At 44.6% G+C, this 22,548-nt stretch overlaps 1 protein-coding gene across 8 annotated transcripts in view; it reads left to right on the top strand.

Moving 5' to 3' along the window:
* The first annotated feature begins 888 nt into the window (after positions 1-888).
* GRM8 (glutamate metabotropic receptor 8) overlaps positions 889-22,548 on the top strand; it is a 731,564-nt gene continuing 709,904 nt past the window's right edge. Inside the window, exons 1-2 of one of the 8 annotated variants that reach the window (XM_072784439.1) lie at positions 889-1,193; positions 12,083-12,908. In XM_072784439.1, coding sequence (XP_072640540.1) covers positions 12,399-12,908 — 510 coding nt within the window. In that variant the 5' untranslated portion in view covers positions 889-1,193; positions 12,083-12,398. Of the gene's footprint in view, positions 1,194-1,626; positions 1,899-1,967; positions 2,102-2,512; positions 2,769-6,039; positions 6,701-12,082; positions 12,909-22,548 lie in introns of those variants that run through there. The other 7 variants (XM_072784438.1, XM_072784432.1, XM_072784437.1 and 4 more) reach the window with 7 other exon arrangements.

The following is a 22,548-nucleotide window of genomic DNA, read 5'->3' as shown; positions in this document are numbered from 1 at the left end:
AGTCCCACATCGGGCTCCCTGCGTGGAGCCTGCTTCTCCCTCTGCCTGTGTCTCTGCCTCTCTCTCTGTGTCTCTCATGAATAAATAAAATCTTTTAAAAAAATAATGATTCTACAATCAAGTAGCCTTCCTGTAAAGCTGGGAGAGAGAAAAGAAGGGAATAAGAGAAGGGAGTGAAAGGGGGGAGGAGTTCTCCTGAGCTGGAAACCTGTAGATTCTTCTAGGGGGCAAAGAGGGTAGCTCCGTGTAAGAGCTGGCTCTTCCGCGGAGACTTCACACACCGATGCCAGTTTTGGGAAAAGCAACAACCCCCCGGAGGAAGTGTGTGTGGGGTCTGGAAGCCAGGCAGCTCTGGTTTCTGGCTCTAGTACCTTGCAGCTGTGTCTCTAAGCCTCGGCTTCCTTCTTCATCTGTAGGGTGGACGTAATTTATTATTTCCATCACCTCACAGAGTGGGTGTGAGACTTCGAGAAGCCTGAGGAGAAGTCATACACGGGACAACGCAAGATACCTGTGCTGATGCTCACGACGTTCATTCTGCTTAGAAAGTTGAAATTCCTGGCGGAGCTGCCGAACGCGGGAGGAGGAGCTCGTTGCGGGGCTCTGCCCCCTTCTCCCTGGGGCGGGCGGCTGTGCCCCGGTCCGCCGCGTCCCCCGCCGCCGGCCGCTCGCTCCCGGCTCACCTGGCGGCCTGGGGTGTGGGCTGCAGTGGCGCGCGGCCGCCTCTAGATGGAACTTTCTCACCAACGCAAGGCGGCGCGGGCCGCCGCTCCCCCGGCGCCGGGCGGCCAGGGGCTCCCTCTGGCGCGCGCCCGGGCAGGTGCGCGGCGCCCGGGCGGGAACTCAGGAGGGGGCCGCTGGGCTGCGCACGTCGAGCCCGCGGGGTTCCCTCGGCTGGAGGCGCGGCAGTCCCGAGCTGCCCCCTCAGAAACCCGCGGGCCGCGCGGCGCGGGTCCCCCGGAGTTTCCCGGCCCGCTTCCGCGGCTGCTGGACTCGGCTCGATACCACGACGCGCCCCGTGACCGCCCGCGCCCCCTCCTGCGCGGCGCCCGCGGGCCGGCCGTCCCGTGTCCATGCTCGAGCTCCGGGGGCCCGGCAGGAGGCGCCCCCCGAGACCTTCGGGCGCGAGGGTGGGGGAGACAGTCGCCGGAGCTGCGGGCTGGACAAATGGCCGAACAGCCGCGGCGCGTGAGGTAAACTTTGCAGGGGGACCGCGCGGCCGGCGGGCTTTCCTTTGAGCATCCCCGGAGAGAAAGCGTGTGGCGGGACACTCGCCATCGACCACGTATTCTTCGGAGCTGTGCTCCTGAAGGCGGACCCCCGGCTCGCGGCCCTGACCCGGGTCCGCGTGGCCGTCGTGCGGCGCCTTCCCGCGCGGGTCGGGGCTCGCCGGCTCGGGGCTGCTCGGCTCCCCACAGCCACAGCCGCGTTCTTCCTTCCACCCGCCCGCACTTCTCCCCGCTCTTCCCCCACCCCCACCCCACCCCCATCCCACCCCCATCCCCCGTCTTTCCGGCCTCCTTTTTCTGTTGGGGGCGGGGCGGGCGGGGGTGCCTTTTTTTTGTTTTGTTTTGTTTTTGTTTTTTCCCCCTAAATCAGAACTCTTGACATTTCTGGTCCCGGCGTCGCTGCGGGCTGAGGAGATGTAGCGCGGAGGGGAATCCGTCGGCCGAGCGAGCGGCCGTCCCTGTGCCCGCGCCAGGCTGGCTCAGCCGCACCGGATCGGGGGCTCCCGCCCCTCGGGGTTCCTCCTCCTGCTTCCCGAGGTGACTGGTTGGCGCGAAGCGATTGGCGATCCCGGACGTGATCCCGGCCTTGGCTCCCCGCGCCGCGCCGGGTGAATGGCCGCGGGCGGAGGATCGGGAGGCGCCGGGCGCAGACCAATCGCGGCCGCCGGTGTGAGTATTTGTTATTCACATGGAAGACACTTGGCGCCGGCCGGGCCCGCTCAGCCCCTCCGCCGGCTCAGCCCGGAGACCAGCCACAAGTGCGGCCGCGGTGCTGGCCCGGCGCGGCGGCGGCGGCGGCGGCGGCGGCGCCCCTGACATGGAGCTGCGGGCCCCCCGCGGGCTTCCTCACCGCGCCCTCTGCGGGGAGCAGGGTAAGACGCGCCGAGCGGCAGAAAGAGGGAAAGCGGAGCGAGTGCCGAACCACAGGAGGGAGCGCCCCCACCCCGAGCTGCCCCCAGAGGTCGTGCTCGCGGAGAAAGGGATTCCCCCCACTTTCACTCCCCTTTCCCTTTTCTTCTTTAAAACCGCTCAGTGGACGGCCAGGTGCACCGTTTCTTCTCCCATCACTTTAGTGATGTGTTTTTCCTGGGCACAAGTAAATGGCCTTGCACACCGGCGTCTGGGAGAGCCCGGGCGGGGGGAGGTGCCGGGGGCGGGGGGGGGGGCGAGGGAGAGTGGGCACCAGGGGGCGAGGGGCTGGCCGGGCATTGGAGCTTGATTGGGTATCTGTTGATTTTACGTTGCAAGGAACAAGGCAGCCACCCCTCTTGTCTTCCCATGATTACATTCCAGTGAAGAGGTTCAGAAAAGAGGAAGGCTTAGCTTGGAACTCCCAGGGCTTGGAGATGTGATCCCCCAAAAGTTTAGTCGGCGAACGAGAGACTGAAGGGTGACGCGAAGGGGGCAGGAGTGCCCAGGGTGCTCTGGTGGGGCGTGCGGCGGCAGGATTTTAAAGCGCTCTTCCTTGGATTGCCTGCCCGGGGTGACCTCCCGGACCTGCCCCGGCGGAATCCGGACTTGCCTCGCCGAGATGACGAGGTACCTCCGTTGTGCAAATCTAACGGGAAGGATTTCCGAAGTTAGAGGCTTCTGGGATGAGTCGGGGGTAACCCCCGCCTTCTTGAGCGTGTGGCTGGATGAATGTCTAACCAAGACCTAGGGAAGCCGGGTGATTTGGGGGTTCTCGAGAACCCCTCCACCCCTGCACCTCTGCCTTGAGTTTTGTATTCTCCGAGTTAGCCCGGAGAGGTTGGGATTTCCGCGCCCTCCCTTTTGTGGCTTTTGGGAAAACACTGGAGTTCCCCGTCCTGTCGGGGGTGGGGGACAGGAGGAATGGTCACAGGGATTTTGAGTTGAAAGAGCAAAGACAGACAGATGCGCCCGACAGGTCCTCCGGAGCACCTGCGGCCAGCGTGGCCCCAGTTTCGGGCGGACCCGCGCGGGCGTGGGCGCTCGGGGCACCAGGTGGGGCGCGGGCGGAGGCGCTCCCGGGCGGGCAGCGCGGCGGCCGGAGCCCGAGCCCCGGGCGTGCCGGGCGGCAAGGGGTGGCGCTGGGATACCCCAGCGGCGCGCGAGAGGCAAGAGAAACCAGGTACCTCTAAGGCCCTGGGCTCTCCCCGGAGCCCAGGTCCAGCAGCCGATGGAACTGAGAAGAGAAAGGAAGATGCAGCAGAGAAGAGGGGGGCGGGGGCCGGGTGAGTGGCCGCCGGCTGAGAGAGAGGTAGAGCTAGAGACCGAGGTAGAGAACGCCCTGAGCCACGCCGATAGCGACCCATCTGCTCTGCCAAGCAGCACAGAGATCCCTTGAGGTTCGTACAGTTGGTGAAAATATAACCGAATCACCAGAAACAAAACCCAAAGCCAACAACAACAAAAAACCCCGTCTGTCTGACACGCTCCCTTGGTGCAAATGAAATGCAGAGGGGTGTGCGAGTCGCCCAACTGCGCAAGACGGCACCCCCACACTTCCCTGAAGAATTGTTTCCCTCGCGGTCCAGATTGCAGGGCCTGGGGTCAGAGTGCCTGTGCTCCCAGGATGGTGGGGGGTGAAGATAGACCCTCCGCCCAGCTGTAGGAGCCCAAGCCCCTCAGTCCCCGAAGCTAGAAGCTAGTCCTGCTGGGGAAGGGGATGCCCTATTTGCCATTTGAGGGTGATCCTTTCCCACGGCCCTGACGGCATGGGAGTCTCTCTGAACACACAGGAATACACAGTACTGGCTTGGCTACTACCGCGGTTGAGTACAAATCCTGCCAACTGACAACTGGAAAATAGGGTTGGCGGTGGAGATATTGACAAGAAATATCATAAGCAGTGGAAATGCATTCTGATAATAGCTTGTATTTTGCTTGAAAGAAAGAATAAAAAGGGAAAAGAGCCACCAGCAGGTAGATCTTGGATAAACAGCTTATTGCACTTGACTGTAATTTTCATTTTCCGTTATGAAATTGTTTGTCAATAATTGCAAATGGCTACAGAAACCACTTTAGTTTACCTTGGTCACTTGCTTGTGAATAATGTCTTGAAAAATCTCTGTAGGAGACAGAGTCAGCTGTATGAGATTCATTGCCTGGTTCTTGAAAATATGTGGTTTGATCATTTTGAGGAGAAAAGCCTTATCCGTCAGGGAAAATGAAGTAAGATTTTTAAATGCAATTTTCCTATTTCAGAGTCAACTACAGGTTGCATCATACCTGAGATAAAAACAGCATTTTTGCTTTTAAATCAGGGATATGGGGAGCAGCAGCTCAGGAGAGGCTCTCTAGAAGAGGATTTACCCCCAGAATAAAGAAAAAGATGCTGAGAACACAGCTCTATACTGTTATTTAGGCTCTATTTCTTCTATTTGGTTTGTGCTGGCTAGTTCTGCCCTACCATCCTTCTTTTGCAAATTATGACTATTTGAATAATTCTAAAAACATCTAACTACAAAAGGAATCGATAAAAGGAAGAGTTGAGCTCTCATAAGTGTGAAAGTTAGAGGTCTGGAGTGATGTGCTCTTTTCAGAGTTAGCTGAGCAGGTTGGAGCTGCTATGGGCTGGTTTAATTGGTATGTATGCAGCAAACAACAGGCTGACATTCATGTTGGCAACACTGTGTGCCAATCTTTGTGTAAGAATGTTCCATTGTCTTCAGGCTTGAGGCACAGTACACTGCACACACAGGTGCTCGCTCATGGTAGCAGTGATGTTTTTCCTTTTACATTTCTTTCCTTACTGTCTTCTTCCTGTAGTTAGAATGCCCAACACAAAGAAGACCTTACCTTTAGCTGGGGAAGTAGAGATGCTCTGTCTCAGTGTCTTAAAAGGAAGGTGCTGCATGGATTTATCTTTTAACTGGATCCATAGCAAAGACTCAGCCCCATCTCCATGCCTGTAGAATAGGCTGGCTTTTGAAGTCTCGGGAAGCTGTTGCTGTTTTCTTCATAGAACCTGATTGGACATCAATCACCAGACTCACACTTGTAGTTTTCTCGGGGTGGGGGTGGGGGGCGGGTAGGGGGTGGCAGTCGTTCCACGTGTTGTTCCGGGAGAGGATATGAACAGAGTCAGCAGGATCACATTGTTTCTATCACAAGAATGGGTTTTCTAAGAATTTAGATTTCCTTTTCCTTTCCTTTCCTCTTTCCTCCCTCCCTCCCTTCCTCTTTCCCTTCCTCCTTTCTTCCATGGCTCAGAGAGATGTTTTCTTTGATTTTCATTTCTACTTGGTGCTTTGACAAGTTGTGATGAACTCACTCACTGACTAAGGACCTTGGGCATGATGTATTCTTATCCCAGACCTGCCTTCTGAGTGGTAGGCATTGCTGTTGGAGTGATTTGAGGGATACTGCTGAGAGGTTACCCATTCAGGATAACTACTGGCTTTGACTTGTTACATTACTAGGTTAAGACTAGTATTAGATACATTATTAGATACATTTCTTTGGTAAAGAAGATTGTCTTGAAGACAATTATAAATGCAGATTGTCTTATAAATGAAGATTTATAAGAAGAAGATTGTCTTATAAATGCAGATGTTCCAGTTAAGGGATGACAGTAGTGTATCTTTAGGTTTTGATGCCTGTTAATGAATCACTTCAGTCCCTGGGGAGGGCCAAGGTAATGGGAGAACCAGGTCTTAAGAAACAAAGAGTGTGACTTGTGGAACATACCAGCACTGAGGGAGGGAGGAGATACAGGTTTGGGCAGGGATGGGTGGGGGTGGGGTGGGGGGATGAAGGGGGGAGGGCAGGTGAGCACAAGTGGGAAGATAGATATAGGAGAGTCCAAGAAGAGTATGTGGAAATTATTAAGCACGTGTGTTGCCAATTTCATACTTTTCCAGGCAAGATTATGTCTAAAGATAGAAATCTACCAGCTGTTTTTTAGCTAACTTTTCCAACAGTAATGACCCTTTCTGGTAGAAGCTCTGTGTTATAGCCTGTATACAACTTAGGAAGATTTCCTATTGTCCTCTTTTCAGTGCAGAAGAGTATCTTGTCACCACTTGCTTCAGAATAGCCCTTTGGATGCTTCAAGTGTCCATAACCTTCAGTTCTCCAGGTCAGATGTTGCACTTCCATTGACTTCCTCTGGCGTCCTTCTTTTCCAATTTTCCTTCAATCTCCTTTGATTCCTTAGACACAGGACTTGTTAGGGTCCGGCCAGCTCTGAGTATGATGGGGAAGTGTTTTTTTTCAGGTCCTCTAAGCACAAAACACTAGTAAAATACTTGAGTTCTAGGACTGGTTGTTAAACTAAGAGTATCCCTGTACATTCTTACGGCACTTGGCAGTTTATAGAGTACTTTTATGTATGTTATTTTTAAAAAAGACTTTGTTTCTTTATTCATGAGAGACAGAGAGAGAAGCAGAGACATAGGCAGAGGGAGAAGCAGGCTCCCTGCAAGGAGCCCAATGCGATATTCGATGCTGGACCCTGGGATCATGCCCTGAGCCGAAGGGAGTTGCTCAACCGCTGAGCCACCCAGGTATCCCGTATATGTATGTTATTATATCATTTGACTTAACAGTCTTGGGAGGTCACCAGAAATCATTCCTCAGTTTAGAAACAAAGAAACTAGTTCCAGGTTAGTGACTTGCCCAATGCCATATAGCAAGTATTGAGGGGAGTGAGATTGGAATCAGGGACTTCTTGCACCCCAGGATACACACTTATGTACGTATCATCTGTTGTGGTCTCCTGAACCCAAGGGGCACAGAGTAAGGGAAAGAACATAGCAGTAGTCATGCGTTTGAATTCTGGCCCAAGAGTTTGGACAAATTTGCATAATCTTTCTGTTTTTAGGTTTCTCATATCCCAAATGGTGGCTGTGACACCGATCTTAACAGGTATATTTTGTGAAGGAAATGAGATCATGTGTGTGAAGCTCCAGGTGCACTGCGGGCATTCAGTAAATGTTGGTTTCACTCTTTCCCTCTTATATGATACATACTAAAAAGTAGCTTTTCATTACTTTAACTGTGGTCTTTTTATGCAATAGCTATGTTATTGGGGAAAAAACTGCACAAATTGAATTCTACTAAATCAGATTGCATTTTAAATGCATGGGGGATTTAGCTATTTAAAGGAAACCTGTGGTGAATTCTTTTGTAATGCAAATAATCACTGTCTAATTTATCTGTTTAGTAAGTTGAGCTTCTCATGTATCAGATTTTCTTAATATAGGGCTTGCTTATACAGAAGAGCTTTCACAGCCCTCTCTCACTGATGGGAAAAAGTCACTCAGCTTGCAAACAAAATCAGTTATTGTGTTCAGCTGGCAAAGCCTTGCTCTGGTGTTTGAGCATAATCTCATTCCCTTATTATTAAATAATAGAATCTCAGAAAGGGGAGCTGGAAGATACCTTAGAGATCATATGGTCCATCTCACTCATTTCACAGATGAGGAAATGGAAACACACAGAGGTGAAATGACATGTTCAGTGTCGCCAGCCAGTGACCGTCAAACAAGGATCCAATTCCAGGCCTCCATTGCCAGGGGAGGGCTCTGTCTGGGGCCCATCCTCATTCTGGGGACCCCCAAGATTTCAGGGTCATGCACATATGCTGTAGTATAGGAGATAGTAGACAAATGTGATGCATTTTCTAAAACAACAAAAAGAGCTGCAAGTGTGAGCAGTTTCAGGTGAAACTGCTAGATTTGCAATTTTAAGTTGATGACAATATTCAGCTTAACCTTTTTGTTAAAGAGCTGAATGGAATCCAGCATAGGGATGCCGTTTGGCCTTTTTATGAGAAAAAAGTCACGATTCTTGGCTAATGATATTCCTCAGTGAGGATTTTACCGTATCATGTCTTAAAAGCACTTGCCAAATCCTAGAGGAAGACATACTAACAGACCTGATGGGTCCCATGTGGGATGGTGGGTTTGTTCTCATTGGCATCAGGCTGGCCGGGAAACCTGGTTTGAAGCAGAGGTTTGGACAAACTGTATTTGATATTCTCAACCCTTTGAGGAATTTGGAAATTACTCTGCCCTAGAAATGCCTCCAGATTAAGATTGTCTCTTCCTAATTAGTATATTATTTTTCTTAAAGACCTAACTGTTGAAGATTTATACATTTCTAAAAGCTTTCAATGGAGGGGAAGGGACTTCATATTCATGTGTGCTTTCACAGCCAGTCTCTGCAGCGCTGAGGGCTTTCTGAAGGACGGGATCCACTTTGGGGGCCTGAGGATTTTGACTGGTGCCATTTACTAGCTCAGGGCTTTGGGCCATACTCAACGTTTCTGGGCCTCATTTTGTCATTTCTAAAAGATAGGTATATGAAAATTCGTGAGCTACTGTGTTACACACTTGGGTCTTTGGTACAGAGGAGGTATGCAGAAAATAAAGAGAAGCAGAATACAGGGCCCTGGCCCTTGAGGAGCTGTTCTTACTTGTGGCCTTTCAGGAAACAGAGCACTCTTAGGAGTGCCAGAGTCCTCTCTAGGCCAGCAGGGACTTTCGGTGAAGTGCTAATGATGTATGATGTTCCTTGTACTTAAGATGTGCCCGGAAGGAGTGAACAGTAAGGGCTTCGGGGGTTAATGGTTAAGCCTCCTCAAAGGTCGTGAAGCCCTTTCTGTGGACTCAGAAATAGTGTAAGGCATCTGCTCCCCTCAGAGGTTGATTTCAGGATTGCAGACCTCACACGTCCTTGAAGTCCATCAGCACAGGCAAGATTTGTTTGTACCCATTCCCAGAGGAAGGTCCACTTGAGAGAAAACCTGTTTTATTCTAAACCAAGCACAGAACACCAAGTAGAACTATTTAGTTCTGTAGTACGAAAAAGTCATCATTTCTTTAAAACTCATCAACTCCAAATGGGATAAGTTTAGATTAAAGCTCACAAAAAATTGCATGAGAGTAAGATTATACAAGGTTATACAATGAAACTGAATTTATGTGGTTTAACACAAACTTTGAAATATATTTTTCCTTAAACTTTAAAAGGGAAACTAAACCTTTCAGTTGTTGTCAAGAGTCTGATTTTTATGACAACATATCCGATTTTGAAATAGCTGCAGTATTTCAGTATTTTATAAGTAGTTCTGATTTGAATTTTGAAGTGGCAAACAAAATTCAGTAAGAACCCCACCAATGGGGCAAAGGCGAAAAATTTGCACTGCTTTAGTGGAAAGTGAGTTAACAGACTAGAGTAGCAATGTCAGGTCTTGTTAACTGAGCACGTACCCTGTGCCAGGTACTGAGCTTTCTGTTTGTGCAGCATGGCAATTTCCAGGTTCTCTCAGACCTTTACAAACAAGAAAACCAAGCTGGAAAGAGGTTATGCACCATTCACTCTATGTTGCAGAGGAGGGAACTTAAGCAAAAATTTAAGTGAGCTGTCCAATAAACAATAACCAAAATGGAACCTCTCATTTTCCATTTAAGTGCATTCATCCACTAAATAAAACGAATTCCTGCCTCACTGCTAATCATCCCCAACCTTTCCTTAACTTAAAGCTCTACATAGACCTATGAGATGCTAAAGAGACTAAACATTATTCCAAACACAAATACTTTTATAAGAAATTCAATTTTATTAATTCCAGGACTGTACAGCAAGTGGAACTAGGTTAATGCCACATGAACAGGGAAGGATGATTTGTAATTAACAGATGGACTGTTTTTATGTTTGTATAATTGAAAATGATTTTCTTTTAAGTACTTAAGAGGCTTGGTAATGAAGTATAATGAAGAAAGGCTAGTCTTTGGAGAACAACAGGTGTCCTTCCCCTTCCTTTTCTTTTTAATATATTTTTTAAAATTTTTATTTATTTATGGTAGTCACACAGAGAGAGAGAGAGAGAGGCAGAGACATAGGCAGAGGGAGAAGCAGGCTCCATGCACCGGGAGCCCGATGTGGGATTCGATCCCGGGTCTCCAGGATCGCGCCCTGGGCCAAAGGCAGGCGCTAAACCGCTGCGCCACCCAGGGATCCCGTTCCCTTAAACATTTCTCCTTCCCATATCCATTTATTCTGTGCTATGTCAGAAAGGATATGCGAAGGGTCAGCCTAGCCATGTGGACTTGGTCTTAAGCTCTGAATTAGTGGTCAGAGTTAATGAGATTTTACTGTCTTATAATTGGTCTTCCTTGTGAAACTGTAAAACATAATTCTACATCTCCTAATGGGTGGTTGATGTAATTTATGGTCCATCATTTCAGTGGTTTTACCCAGAAAGTCAAGTTGACTTTCTGAGTGTTTCCTTTTGTGGAATGCCTGAGGTCAGGCTATTGTCAAATCAGATTTTCTGAGGGAGAAGCAGCTGCTAGAAGAATTGAACATGAGGGAATATCAGTCAGGTGGTGAGAAAAATCAGAAAAGGACTAAGTATTTGGTGGTAGAATGGAGGGAGTCTAAGGCTTAGCCTGTGCCAGGAGGCAGGGAATGCTTGTCATAGCCAGAATAGAGCCATCCTGGCAGGTGGGCCATTGGCTGTATTTCTGAGTGTACTCCAGGTGTGTGCTCAGAAATCCAGGATGGTGGGCTATGATGAGCCAGCCCCCTTTTCTAATCTGAAAGCGAGAAAAGTGCAGCTTTCTCTGAAGGCTTTTGGACATATGTTCAGTTATCCTCTTAGGAGGCAGTATCCTTTCCTTTGGGACAGGGAGGATGGAATGAAAATTTTATGAACTGGAAATTAAACACGTGAATGGAAAACACAACCAGATGTTGGTTGTCTAGGTTAGAGGAGGATTGTTTAAATTTCAGGTTTCAGACCCATATATATAAAAATAGGTTCGAAACAAGGCTTAGGTGAACCATCCTGCCAAAATAAGTTGGTGCTGTTTATTCACTTAATTATAAGTGTGTTCCTAATATAAGATTCCCTTGTGTTAAGTCAGTTCTTGCTTTCAGTTAAGCCTTCTCGGAAGTCCTTTGAAAGAATCTCATGGAATTCTTTGAGATTGAAGGTCCTAAACTTTTTCTCTAGATTTGTTGGTAGACGTTTTCACTTCAGCTTGTTTCTAGCCTTGATGAAATAACCAGTTTCCCCCTGAGTCAGACAAAATTAAGAAGCTCTTCAATTGATCTCCAGCTCTGATTTGCTCCTAGTGATTCTAGGATCAAAGAGTGTTTACTTTCAGCGCTGTGAGAATACCCATTGCTTCCACCCCAACAAATTCATAGGAATATCTTCACACATAACCCTCCTCACGTGTCTCATTTTCAAGTCTTTGTTTTGTTATCAGAGAATAATAAGACAATTTGTACAAAAAGCTGACATTTTGTGTTAAATCTTTTCATGAGCTGTAAAATGTATACATTTTGGGGTCCTTGGATTTACTGACTCCCTTCCTTCCTTCCTTCCTTCCTTCCTTCCTTCCTTCCTTCCTTCCTTCCTTCCTTCCTTCCTTCCTTCCTTCCTTCGACTGAATTTTTTCCCCACTGGAAAATCTGAGGTACCAAAAAAATGTCATTAACAGATGACTGGCTTATTGAATACATCATAGAAAATAGACTTTCATTATGATTTTGTGGACAAAATTTAAATGCTAAATTCCAGACAGCTGTAAAAAGTAAAAACAGATTTGAAAAGAAATAATGCCATCAATCACAGGATTTTTACCTGCATGGAAATTGGATTTATTGAAATAAAATGGTAAATAAAAATACTTTGTGGCTTGGGAGAAACAACCTAGTTTCTGATACTTTTTTGTTTCCCTTGCTCCAAAAGTGTCATCAATCTCTCTGTTTAGATGCAGTGCAGCCAGGTGTTCAGAATCATAGGGGGAACAAAAAAAAATTAGTTTCTTACTGAATAGGGGAAATGAAACAAAAAAAAGCGGGACTGAAAAATGTGGAAAATGTAGACCCGTTGAACTGAACCGTTTTTTCCCCTTCCCTTGCCCCCCCAGGAATAATTCTGCTACAGGGCTGACTTCAAGGATGTGAATTGTTGACCTCATCCCACCTTCAGAACCTCAGCTGTTATTCTGATTTTTGCACCATTCCAGGCAAGTTGACTTTATATGGAAATAAAATTGAACCTTAGGGGGTCTGATGGAAATTCACTGTGACATTCAAATGAAGAAAACTTGCTGAAACTCACAGAGCCTTTTCCCCCATGGGCCCTGATGGTAGCCTCCAGAAGGTGCAGCCTCTGGTGGTCCCCCTTCTTCTGTGGCAAGAATAAACTTTGGGTCTTGGGTTGCAACACAACCTGTGGAGAAAATGGTATGCGAGGGAAAGCGATCAGCCTCTTGCCCTTGTTTCTTCCTCTTGACCGCCAAGTTCTACTGGATCCTCACAATGATGCAAAGAACTCACAGCCAGGAGTATGCCCATTCCATACGAGTGGATGGCGACATCATTTTGGGGGGTCTCTTTCCTGTCCATGCAAAGGGAGAGAGAGGAGTACCTTGTGGGGAGCTGAAGAAGGAGAAGGGGATCCACAGGCTGGAAGCCATGCTTTATGCAATTGACCAGATTAATAAGGACCCTGATCTCCTCTCCAATATCACTCTGGGTGTCCGGATCCTTGACACTTGCTCCAGGGACACCTATGCTTTGGAGCAGTCATTAATGTTCGTGCAGGCATTGATAGAGAAAGACGCTTCTGACGTGAAGTGTGCTAATGGAGATCCACCCATTTTCACCAAGCCTGACAAGATTTCTGGTGTCATAGGTGCTGCAGCAAGCTCCGTGTCCATCATGGTTGCTAACATTTTAAGACTTTTTAAGGTAGGTAAAGACATTATATTTCTGACCATTGTTCTAACTCCAACCACAGGTTCAAGAAGAAAGTGAACAGGGTGAGGATGTTCGCTGACCTTCTCAGGGTTACCAGGTTCCTCAAATAGAGGATTCTCTGACTGGGTTTATACATGTGTTGGTTTAGTTAGTTTGGATTAATTGTGACTTGTTTTTTTTTTCCTGAACAAAGAAGTGATAATTTTTGTGACATGTTGAAGCCTTAACATCTTGGGATACCTTCCTTATTGATGCTGATTGTAAGTCAAAGCAAGTGTTTTTAGAGAGTGTAATGAAATCTTAGCACATTTTTCATATAAAACATTTCTATAGTGTTTGAGGTATAGATAATTTACTTGATGAAGCTTCTTTAAAATGGGATGCTCTGTTATGACAAAAGTTCCTGTGTGAAGAAACAGTATTTATTGCTAACGTGAAGATGGGAGTGACACTCTAGGATATAACATGGCCATAAAATTGTCAGGTTTATAATAGCTACAATAGAGCAGAACCTCATTAATTCAGACCGCTCTGATGCTGACTTGGAATAATTATATATAATTCTTATTGAGTTAAAGGTTCAAGTTTAGCAGGATAATTCAAGCCTTTCTGATATAGATTTGATGAACTACTACCTATAAATTACATTTACATATTGAAAAAAATTGATGAAACAAAATAATGTCTGTAATAATAATTTGAAAAGTATAAAGTACCATAAAAATAAAGTTGTAATCACCATCTTTCATTAACGTTCTCATTTTTTTAATATCTATAATGTAGTATCCTATAATAGATAATTTTTTAAATTGAAAATAGTTTTCACTGATTTCTTAGTGGGACATGACTTTTCCAACTTAATCTGAATTAGTGAGACTTTGTTTTATTTTGTGAGAAACTGTTCCTGTGCATATTAGATTTAAAAATACTAAAGGAATATGGAGAAGTTGGACAGGTGACAGCTATAGTGACAAAAAAAGGACAACTTGGTGGTGGAAAACTTCACAAAAAGATGAAAGGGATTGAATCAAGGGCACTTGGTTTGGAAGATATCTTGGGGGACCATGTAGTCTGGCTCACTTTGTATGCTGGAATCCTCTTTGTAGCTTCTCCCTAGGTGGCTGTCCAGCTTCTGTATGAATCTCTTTAGTTCAGAGGACAGAATGCTAAGAAGCAGCTTAATGACTATTTTCAGATTGATGAGATTTTCTGAAATGAGGATGCTGCTGAGGAGAAGCTCTCTGTGTCTAAGGGATATTGAAGAGACACAGAATGCTGGAGACATTTGGAAGGATATTAAGAAGAGCCTTTTGGCAATGAGAAGGACACAAGATTAAAATAGGTAGCCAGAGGTGATCTAATTCGTCATTTCTAGAATAATTTCCCTTGAGCTAGCTTACCCCTTGCCTGGAGACAAGATGAAGACCAGGATTTTCCAGATTTCTTACCACATCCTAGGATCTAGAATTTCTTCAAGTCTCAGTTCTGAACTACATGCCATTTTGTGCTCTGTGATGGGATCTAGTTTCAGTGACTTTCCCATCTTTTCCTCTCTGACTTGATTTCTCTTCTCACTTGCTCCAAATCATCTTTTTTCTGTCCTTAATTCAGTGGCTATTGCTCAACAAAATCTTCTTTTCTTTTTTTAAAGTTTTAAATTTTAATTCTGTTAACATACAGTGTTCTAGTAGTTTCAGGGGTACAATATAGTGATATAGTGATTCAGAAATTCTGTATATTACTCAATGCTCAACATGATAAGTGTATTCTTTTAATCCCCATCACCTATTTCACCCTTCCCTTTCTCCCCACTTCCCTTTTGGTACCCAACAATTTGCTCTTTGTAGTTAAGAGTCTGTTTCTTGGTTTCTTTCTCTCTTTTCCCATTTATAACACCTACTTTTAGAGAAGAGGGAAACCTTCTCCCTTCCCTCTGTTCCCTTCCCTTTATACACTAATCCTGGTTCCCGTCAGTTCCATTATAATTCCTATGAATCCTATCTCCTTCCTGTAGTCTGTCTGATGGTCAGCCAAAGACATGGATGGTCAGACAAGGATTTGAGGAGTGGAATATTAGTGACAATTGCTTATTGAGCTGCCAAAGGGACCTTCAGGCCACCTGAAGGGTGGGTTTTGTTTTTATGTAGTCTAGACCTGGCTTTTCACTGTGTTTTGTTCTCTCGTTGACTGGCCAAATCTCTCTTTACCCTCTTGGGTAATTCTGGAAGGATCTTATTTGACCAGGTGGGAGAATTACCGTTGACTCTTTAGGCAGAGTCCAATGCTCCAGGTCAACTCTTAAGACGATGGTCAGCACATGAGAGGGTTGCTCTTGCTACTCTTGACCAGATCACAGACAGTGGGTGACTTTTAGTCAAGAGGGGGTGTTGGCTATGGTAAATATCATAACTAAAATCAGTATACTGGCACAGAATGAACATTTATTATGTGGAAGCAAATCTATTTATTAGCCAAATTACTGGGGCTTGAAAAATGTATGTCTTTTAAAAGTAAGGGAGAGAGTATAGGTGCTCAGCCCATCTTCCAGCTGGACTTAAAACCACATGAATGTGAATTTGATAATTATAAATTTTATTGTTTTGCGGGATCCCTGGGTAGCGCAGCGGTTTGGCGCCTGCCTTTGGCCCAGGGCGCGATCCTGGAGATCCGGGATCGAATCCCACGTCAGGCTCCCGGTGCATGGAGCCTGCTTCTCCCTCTGCCTGTGTCTCTGCCTCTCTCTCTCTCACTGTGTGCCTATCATGAATAAATAAAAATTAAAAAAAAAAAGTTTATAAATTTTATTGTTTTGCTACTTTAATTTGCTTTGATGATTTATGTGAGACTCCAGCCAGCACTCTACACTGATTTTTTTTTTTTAAGATTTAATTTATTTATTCATGAGACACATAGAGAGAATCAGAGTCACAGGAAGAGGAAGAAGTAGGCTTCCCGCAAGGAGGCCAATGTGGGACTCTATCCCAGATCCCGGGATCACGCTCTGAGCCATAGGCAGATACTCAACCGCTGAGCCACCCAGGCATCCCACTCTATGCTGATATTAATCCTGAGATGATGATAATCATTCTTGGGATAGAAAATGTTTCACTTTATGTGTGAATGTATTCTGTTTAAATATGTATGTTAGGATTGCCATGAAATAGTTGAATAGTTAATAAAGGAATGATTAGCAAATTAGTGCATTGGAGATTGGCTTACAATTTCTTTTTGAAAAATAATACTGTGATTTAGCCAAATGCTATGACTTGAATAAAGGTGAACATTTAGGACAGTTTTTTGGAATTTGGGCCCCTTCAGGATAGCATAAGACCCACAGCATCTAAAAAGATGCACAGATATCAATATATTGCCACTTATTCCTAAATTAATGGATTTAAAACAAGGTACTGCATCTTGGTTTAAAAGCACACAATTAAAAGTGATAAGGGATGCAAACCAGGTCTTAATGAATTTACTTGCTCTCCTGTTCAACAATAAACATTAGTTGAGGTCTTTAGAGTGTAGCTGGAACTTTTAAAAAAAAATCTATAGGAAATACTTGTGCTAAAATTGGACATAATATCCAAATGTCTTAGTTCTCTTTTTTTGGACAACCCTGGAATAGCCTTGTCTTCACCTGCTATATCTGCCTGGGCTAAGTTGTGTAGGAGACAAAGGCCTCCAGGCATCTTTCTCTTTCTTCAGCCTTGTTCTTCCTGTGGCAGCTTCTCTTGTCCCCTTATCCTTCCATGTTCTAATTGAAGACTGGCTTCAGGAAAGGAGCTCTGTATTATCAGTCATCTGCATATAGTATGTCTGTGTTTAAGTCAGGAAGATTCTATTTTCTGCAGAATCACCGACAGTGGGATGAAATGATTTGTCTTTGTGAAGGGGATTCAGGCATCAGTTGGAGAGGTTAATTTAGCTCCCCTACCAGAGACTACACCTCGTGGGTGGCCACCTCCTTTGCCCAGGAGTACAGCTGGCTCTGTTCTTCTGTAGCGGGAAGAGAGGTTCTATTTTTGCTTCTCTTCCTATCAAAACCCAGAGACAAATGAAAAAAAAAAAATCATCTTCTTTAACTTCAGAGGACAGTCAACAGGGGGCTAGAGCTGGAAGTTGTCCTGTGGCCCCTGCGCATAAGACCATGAATGCACTACTAAACCAGTGATTTTCATCCTCATGAGGTAGAGTTCATACCCTTCTCTCTCTTTATTGCCGCAGCAGAGTGCGTTGGTTTATCAAAATGACCTTAGAGGCTTTTCAAATGACAGGACCCGGTGTTCTTATGGCCTGAAGTGTTTCACATTTCCAAGGTGTGTTGAGAGTGAAAACAAGTTTGAGAGCCACAGATGAGGACTTTAAGGATTTGAACTTTTTAGAAGCACTGCTGTGCCTTAAAACACACACGTCATAAATGGGTTAGTATGGGGGCAGAGTGGTCCACTTAGGTGATTATTTAATCTTTAATGGTTCTAGATAATAGTGGTATCAATTAGGGTAATGTAACATGTAACTGCAGAATAGCAAACCCAGAACTGCTTCATCCTATGTATCTAGAGGTGAAAATGCCACCCCAGTGGCTCTTGTATTGCAGAAAGACCAATGAAAAGAGGGACTGAGCTTTCAGAGATTGTGTAGTTTAGAAATAATTAAAAAAAAGAATGAAGGAGCCTTTTGGAAATGTTGACTGGGAAGCCCATAATTTAAATTTTTTTAAAAAAGCAATTTTGAGGAATTTGCATATGCTTTATAAAGAGCTCAGATTTTTCCCCTTTTCTAGAACATTTTCCACCCCCTCCTTTAAATTAGAGCAATTCTGTTCCTCAAAATACTAATCATATACATACTTTCAGCAAGGACTGAACAATTCTAAGTTAAAAATAGCACGTCAATGTTTGGAGGTAATCACTCACATTAATGTCCACATGGAGGCATCTGGGTAATAAAAGGACAGTGTCAGAGGTGATTTCTCTCTCTCTTATTTTTCTAGTTTACCTAAAGAATGAACTTTCTACTCTTGAAGGATAGGAGTTAAGTAGTCTTTAGTGTATGCTTCCCAAAGCAATCAAATGAGACTTAAATAGAAATCCACTTGTGGGTGGGATTATTTCTTTACATGTGCAAGTAGTCTGGTTATAAATGGCTAAAATTGACTTTAATGTTAAGCAAATGAAGTACAATGAAACATCCCATTACCCTGGAAGTCTTTACCTACCTTGTTATGTTTACAAAGATATGTTTCTTTCAAGAGACTCTACTAATTGTAGCAACCACTCTATAAAGCCAAGCATTTTTGTGAGTTATTTATTGCATACAGTGGGCTTTATTAACTGTAAACTCAGATGAAGCAAATCTATCTTATTCAGGCTCATCTTAGTTAGATGGACAAATATATGAGCCTGATCAATAAATTCAACAGGAGGTAACATTTCATGTTAAATATTACTTGATGGCAAATTGAAAGATAATCTTAAGTCAATCCTTTGCCACTGTAGCAAGCTCTAATTTAACTTTGTGAAGAGCTCGCTCACATTAGATGAGAGATGAGGGGTACTCTCTCTGATAGTGGCTCTAAGTGGCTGTACTGGGGGAAGTGGGCATTGTCCATGGTCACTGGCACTTAAACTTGTAGCCAGATATAAATATTTATAAAAATTATATATATAAAATGGTATATATATATATATAAATGGTAATGGTATATTACCATGACACTTCCCTTCTGAAAATTCTTCAATGGCTACCATTAACTAAGGGATGAAATCTGCCTCTATTTTGGGAATCTTTTCTCACTTATATTGATGAGATTAAGTTTCTTCGTTACATGTAACAAAGCTCTACTAGGGAAAGATGATATCTATGATATATATGAGGGCATTTTTCTCTTGTTTGTTGCTGTATTTCCAGCACCTAGCATGGAACAATCTGGGAATCCAATAAGTGTTTGCCAAGTGAATGAATGAAGGAATGAATGAATGAACTGTATCTTTCTACCTCCTCGGTCTCTACTCTCTCCTTCACCCCAATCCCAAACATTGGAAATAGTGTGTGTTGGATGATAGGACAGAAATGGAATTTTATTTATTTTACTTTTATACTCTTTGAGAAAAAGGAACAGAAGGAGGAAGAAGGGGGGAAAGAAGGAGACATAGTATATTTTGGGAGTTACTATTTTCATGTGCTTCCTCATTTTCCTACAAATTCACATTTTCTCTAAACAGATTTTTAAAATTAAAAAATAAGTAAAAGACATGAGCACATTCTCATTTTGAAAAGTTTAAGAAATGAATAAGTAAATGGTATAAAATGGAAAGAGACCTTATCTAAACACATTTTAATAAAATTATATGCACAGACACATAATTTTATTAAAAGATATATGTCTTGTGACTTTTCTCATGTAATAATATATTTGGGAGATATTTCCATGTTGGTTAGTATACAAGAATTACTTGGTAATTCTCAACCCTAGCTGTTTGTTAGCATTACCTGGATAGCTTTAAAAAAAAAATACGGCTGCTCAAACTGTATCCAAGATCAGTGAAATTGAGCTGGAGCCCTGGCATTGGTATATTTTAAGTAATTGCTAGGTGATTCTAATATTTGTATAGGATTGAGAAATAGGAAACTTTAAAAAAAATAACTGCTTGTTTTTGATTATATAAACAGACCATTATTTATTTCATAAATCACTTAGTGATAGGTTATTTCACTTTGATTTCTTAAGATCATTTATCATTTGAAAAAAAAAAGTGCTTAGGCTCATCTGAACACATTAGCTCTACAGTGAATTTTGGTATGATAGGGCCCCTTAAAGGAGCAACAAAGGGGCTGAATTAATTACTAAAACACCTTGCTGTAAGATAGACTCACACATCACAGACTGTGGCTCTTCATGACATGAAGTAACTTAAAATCAGTGTAGGGGTCATGTGCTCAAAATGCTAAAGGAGCATCATGACTCTTGTTGGGTGAAGCAGATTTTAAACTTGGTGAACTTAAATTAATCTTACTTTTATTTTCCTTAGCTGTGAATAGTCTGAAATCCTACCGTGAATATTGAAGATGTCTTAAGAGCTTACTTAGTGATTAATGTCTATCTTTGGGTGTTTTTAAGTAATGAGGTTGTTTTGAAAATAGTGAGGAGTCTTTCCAAGAGAATGGCTTGCGAATGGATGCTATTTATTATTTTTTCTGTTTGTGAATATTTATTAAGTAGTTATGATATGCCAGGTTAAGGTTAATCTTCATTGTGGGGATAGAGGAAGAATAAGAAAAGTCTGTGTCCTCAGGGAGTTTACATTCTGTTGGGGGTAGAAAATATAAAGTATACAAACAAATGTAGACAGCCAGTGACATGTCATAAAGAAAATAAAGCAAGTGGGCAAAGACAGGGCATGAGCTTGGGTGGCAGGGAGGGCTTTTCTTTGAGGTCATGGTGGAATGATAGGACAAAGCCAGTCAGTAAAAAACTAGGAGAAAAGCATCCAGATGGACCTTCCTTTTTCCCCATGCTCCCCTCAACCTAGGTCCTGGTCCAAAAGTATCTCAAAGGAAACCAAGTCTTGGAGAGTGAAGACCCCCCCCCCCACCCCCACCCTTTATCAGTGAGGTTTTCAGAGCCAGGCTAGGCCTGACACAGGAGACTGGGATGGGAAAGGATCTGCATGTTCCTTCTCTCCCTCCTGGCCATGGTGCCACAGGCCTCCTCTGGCCAAGGACACAAGTCTGACTCCCTGCCTTCTGAGAAACTTGGCCCCTACCCTGTCTCCCTCACTCAAGTATCCTTAAAGTCTCAAGCCAAGCCAGACCCCAGGGCTGAGCCAGCAGGTGCAAAAATGCCCTGTTCTCAGGCCTGTGGGTGCCCCAGGAGTACTGCCCCTCCTGAGTATCCTTCCTCATTTGAAGTCCAGATCCTTGGGAAACCCAAGGGTGGGACTGGCCCTTGGGATTTTGAAGAGCATGACATCACACCAAAGAAGCTGACACTGCTTCCCAGCAGGCCGGACAACACATTAGGAATATGTGAGCCTGGGACCTTGAAGGAGGGAGAGGGGAGCCATAGGGCACAGCAAGACTCTCAGGGCAGATGGGCAGTTAGGGGCTGGAGGTTTCCAGGTCCCTTCTTCCGGGCACGCTTCACCACGTCCAGGCCAGCCATGATGTCAGTGGCTGTGACCACGTGGATGACACCAGTGAGAGACTTGAGCACCGCGATAGGGGCAGTGATCCAGAGGCCCACTTAGAAAAACTCAAGAGCCTACTAAAGGTCCCTCAGAGACATTGAACAGGTGGAGGAGGCAGTAGAAGAAATCATTTCCAGCATAAGAGATAAACAGAGCAGCCTTGATTAAGCGCTCGAGCAGCATGTCCATGGAAAGCGTCCAGAGGTCTGCTGAGTAAGTAGAAGGAGGAGGCCATGAGGGGGCAGCAGGGCATGAAGGAGAAAAAAATCATGGTGAAGACAATCTGGGCATAACCTTGGGATGGACGGGACAGTCAGGTGGGATCAGAGAGCCCTCCCAAGGCCCCTCGCCCTCCTGTTGGTCCCACAGCTGCAAGCAGCACTCACTAATGAGATTTAAGCACAAAAGGAAGATTTTTTTTAAAAAAGATTATTTATTTATTCACAGAGACATAGAGGCAGAGACACAGGCAGAGGGAGAAGCAGGCTCCATGCAGAGAGCCTGCCATGGGACTCAATCCTGGGTCTCCAAGATCACACCCTAGGCTGCAGGCAGCCCTAAACCGCTGCGCCACCGGGGCTGCCTAAGGAAAATATTTTTGCCTGGCATCTCCACTACCCCCTTGCACTCCTAACCCCTCCCCCCAGGCCAGAAGGTGGCATGAGTTCCAGACCTGCTGAGTGGCCTTATCCTCTATCCCAGTGTGTCAGGCTGCACCAACAGCCTCTGCTGCTCCCCTTGCCCTGGATGCGACTTATTTTTTAAGAACTTGTCTGAAAACCTTTCTATATATTATATATACATAATGTGTATATATATTATATATAATATATATGATAAATATAAACATAATATATAATGATTTGTATATATACTTTTCCACACAGCGAAGACATAATACATGCATAAGGAAAGTCCTGTATTTGTCTCTTCTTTTTACTCATTCATCCTAAAGATTGTGGTGGTTTGTTTTAAAAAAATTTTTATTGGTGGGCAGCCTGGGTGGCTCAGCGGTTTAGTGCCGCCTTTGGTCCAGGGTGTGATCCCGGGGACCAGAGATCAAGTCCCATGTCAGGCTCCTTGCATGGAGCCTGCTTCTCCCTCTGCCTGTGTCTCTGCCTCTCTCTCTCTGTGTCTCTATGAATAAATAAATAAAATGTTAAAAAAAATTTATAGGCTTTATTTTTTTTAGGGAAGTTTTAAGTTTACAGCAAAACTGAAGATGGCAGTGGTTTTATTTGGTTTCAGAACAGGTTTCTTCCCAGACACCTCTGAAGATAACTTTTTGCAACCAAAAGTGTACCTTTCTAGGAAGACTTAGAATCCAAAGACTGTCCCCTGGCTTCTGCCCAGTAGTTCTCAAACTTTAGCATGCATCAGAATTTCCCAGAGGGCTTGTTAAAATAGATTGCTGAGCCCACTTTCAGAATTTCTGAGTCAGT

This window comes from Canis lupus, chromosome 18 (genome assembly GCF_048164855.1).
Source record: "Canis lupus baileyi chromosome 18, mCanLup2.hap1, whole genome shotgun sequence".
NCBI lineage: Eukaryota > Metazoa > Chordata > Mammalia > Carnivora > Canidae > Canis > Canis lupus.
The sequence above is the reverse complement of the archived record's forward strand: the minus strand, read 5'-3'. Positions and strand labels throughout refer to the sequence as shown.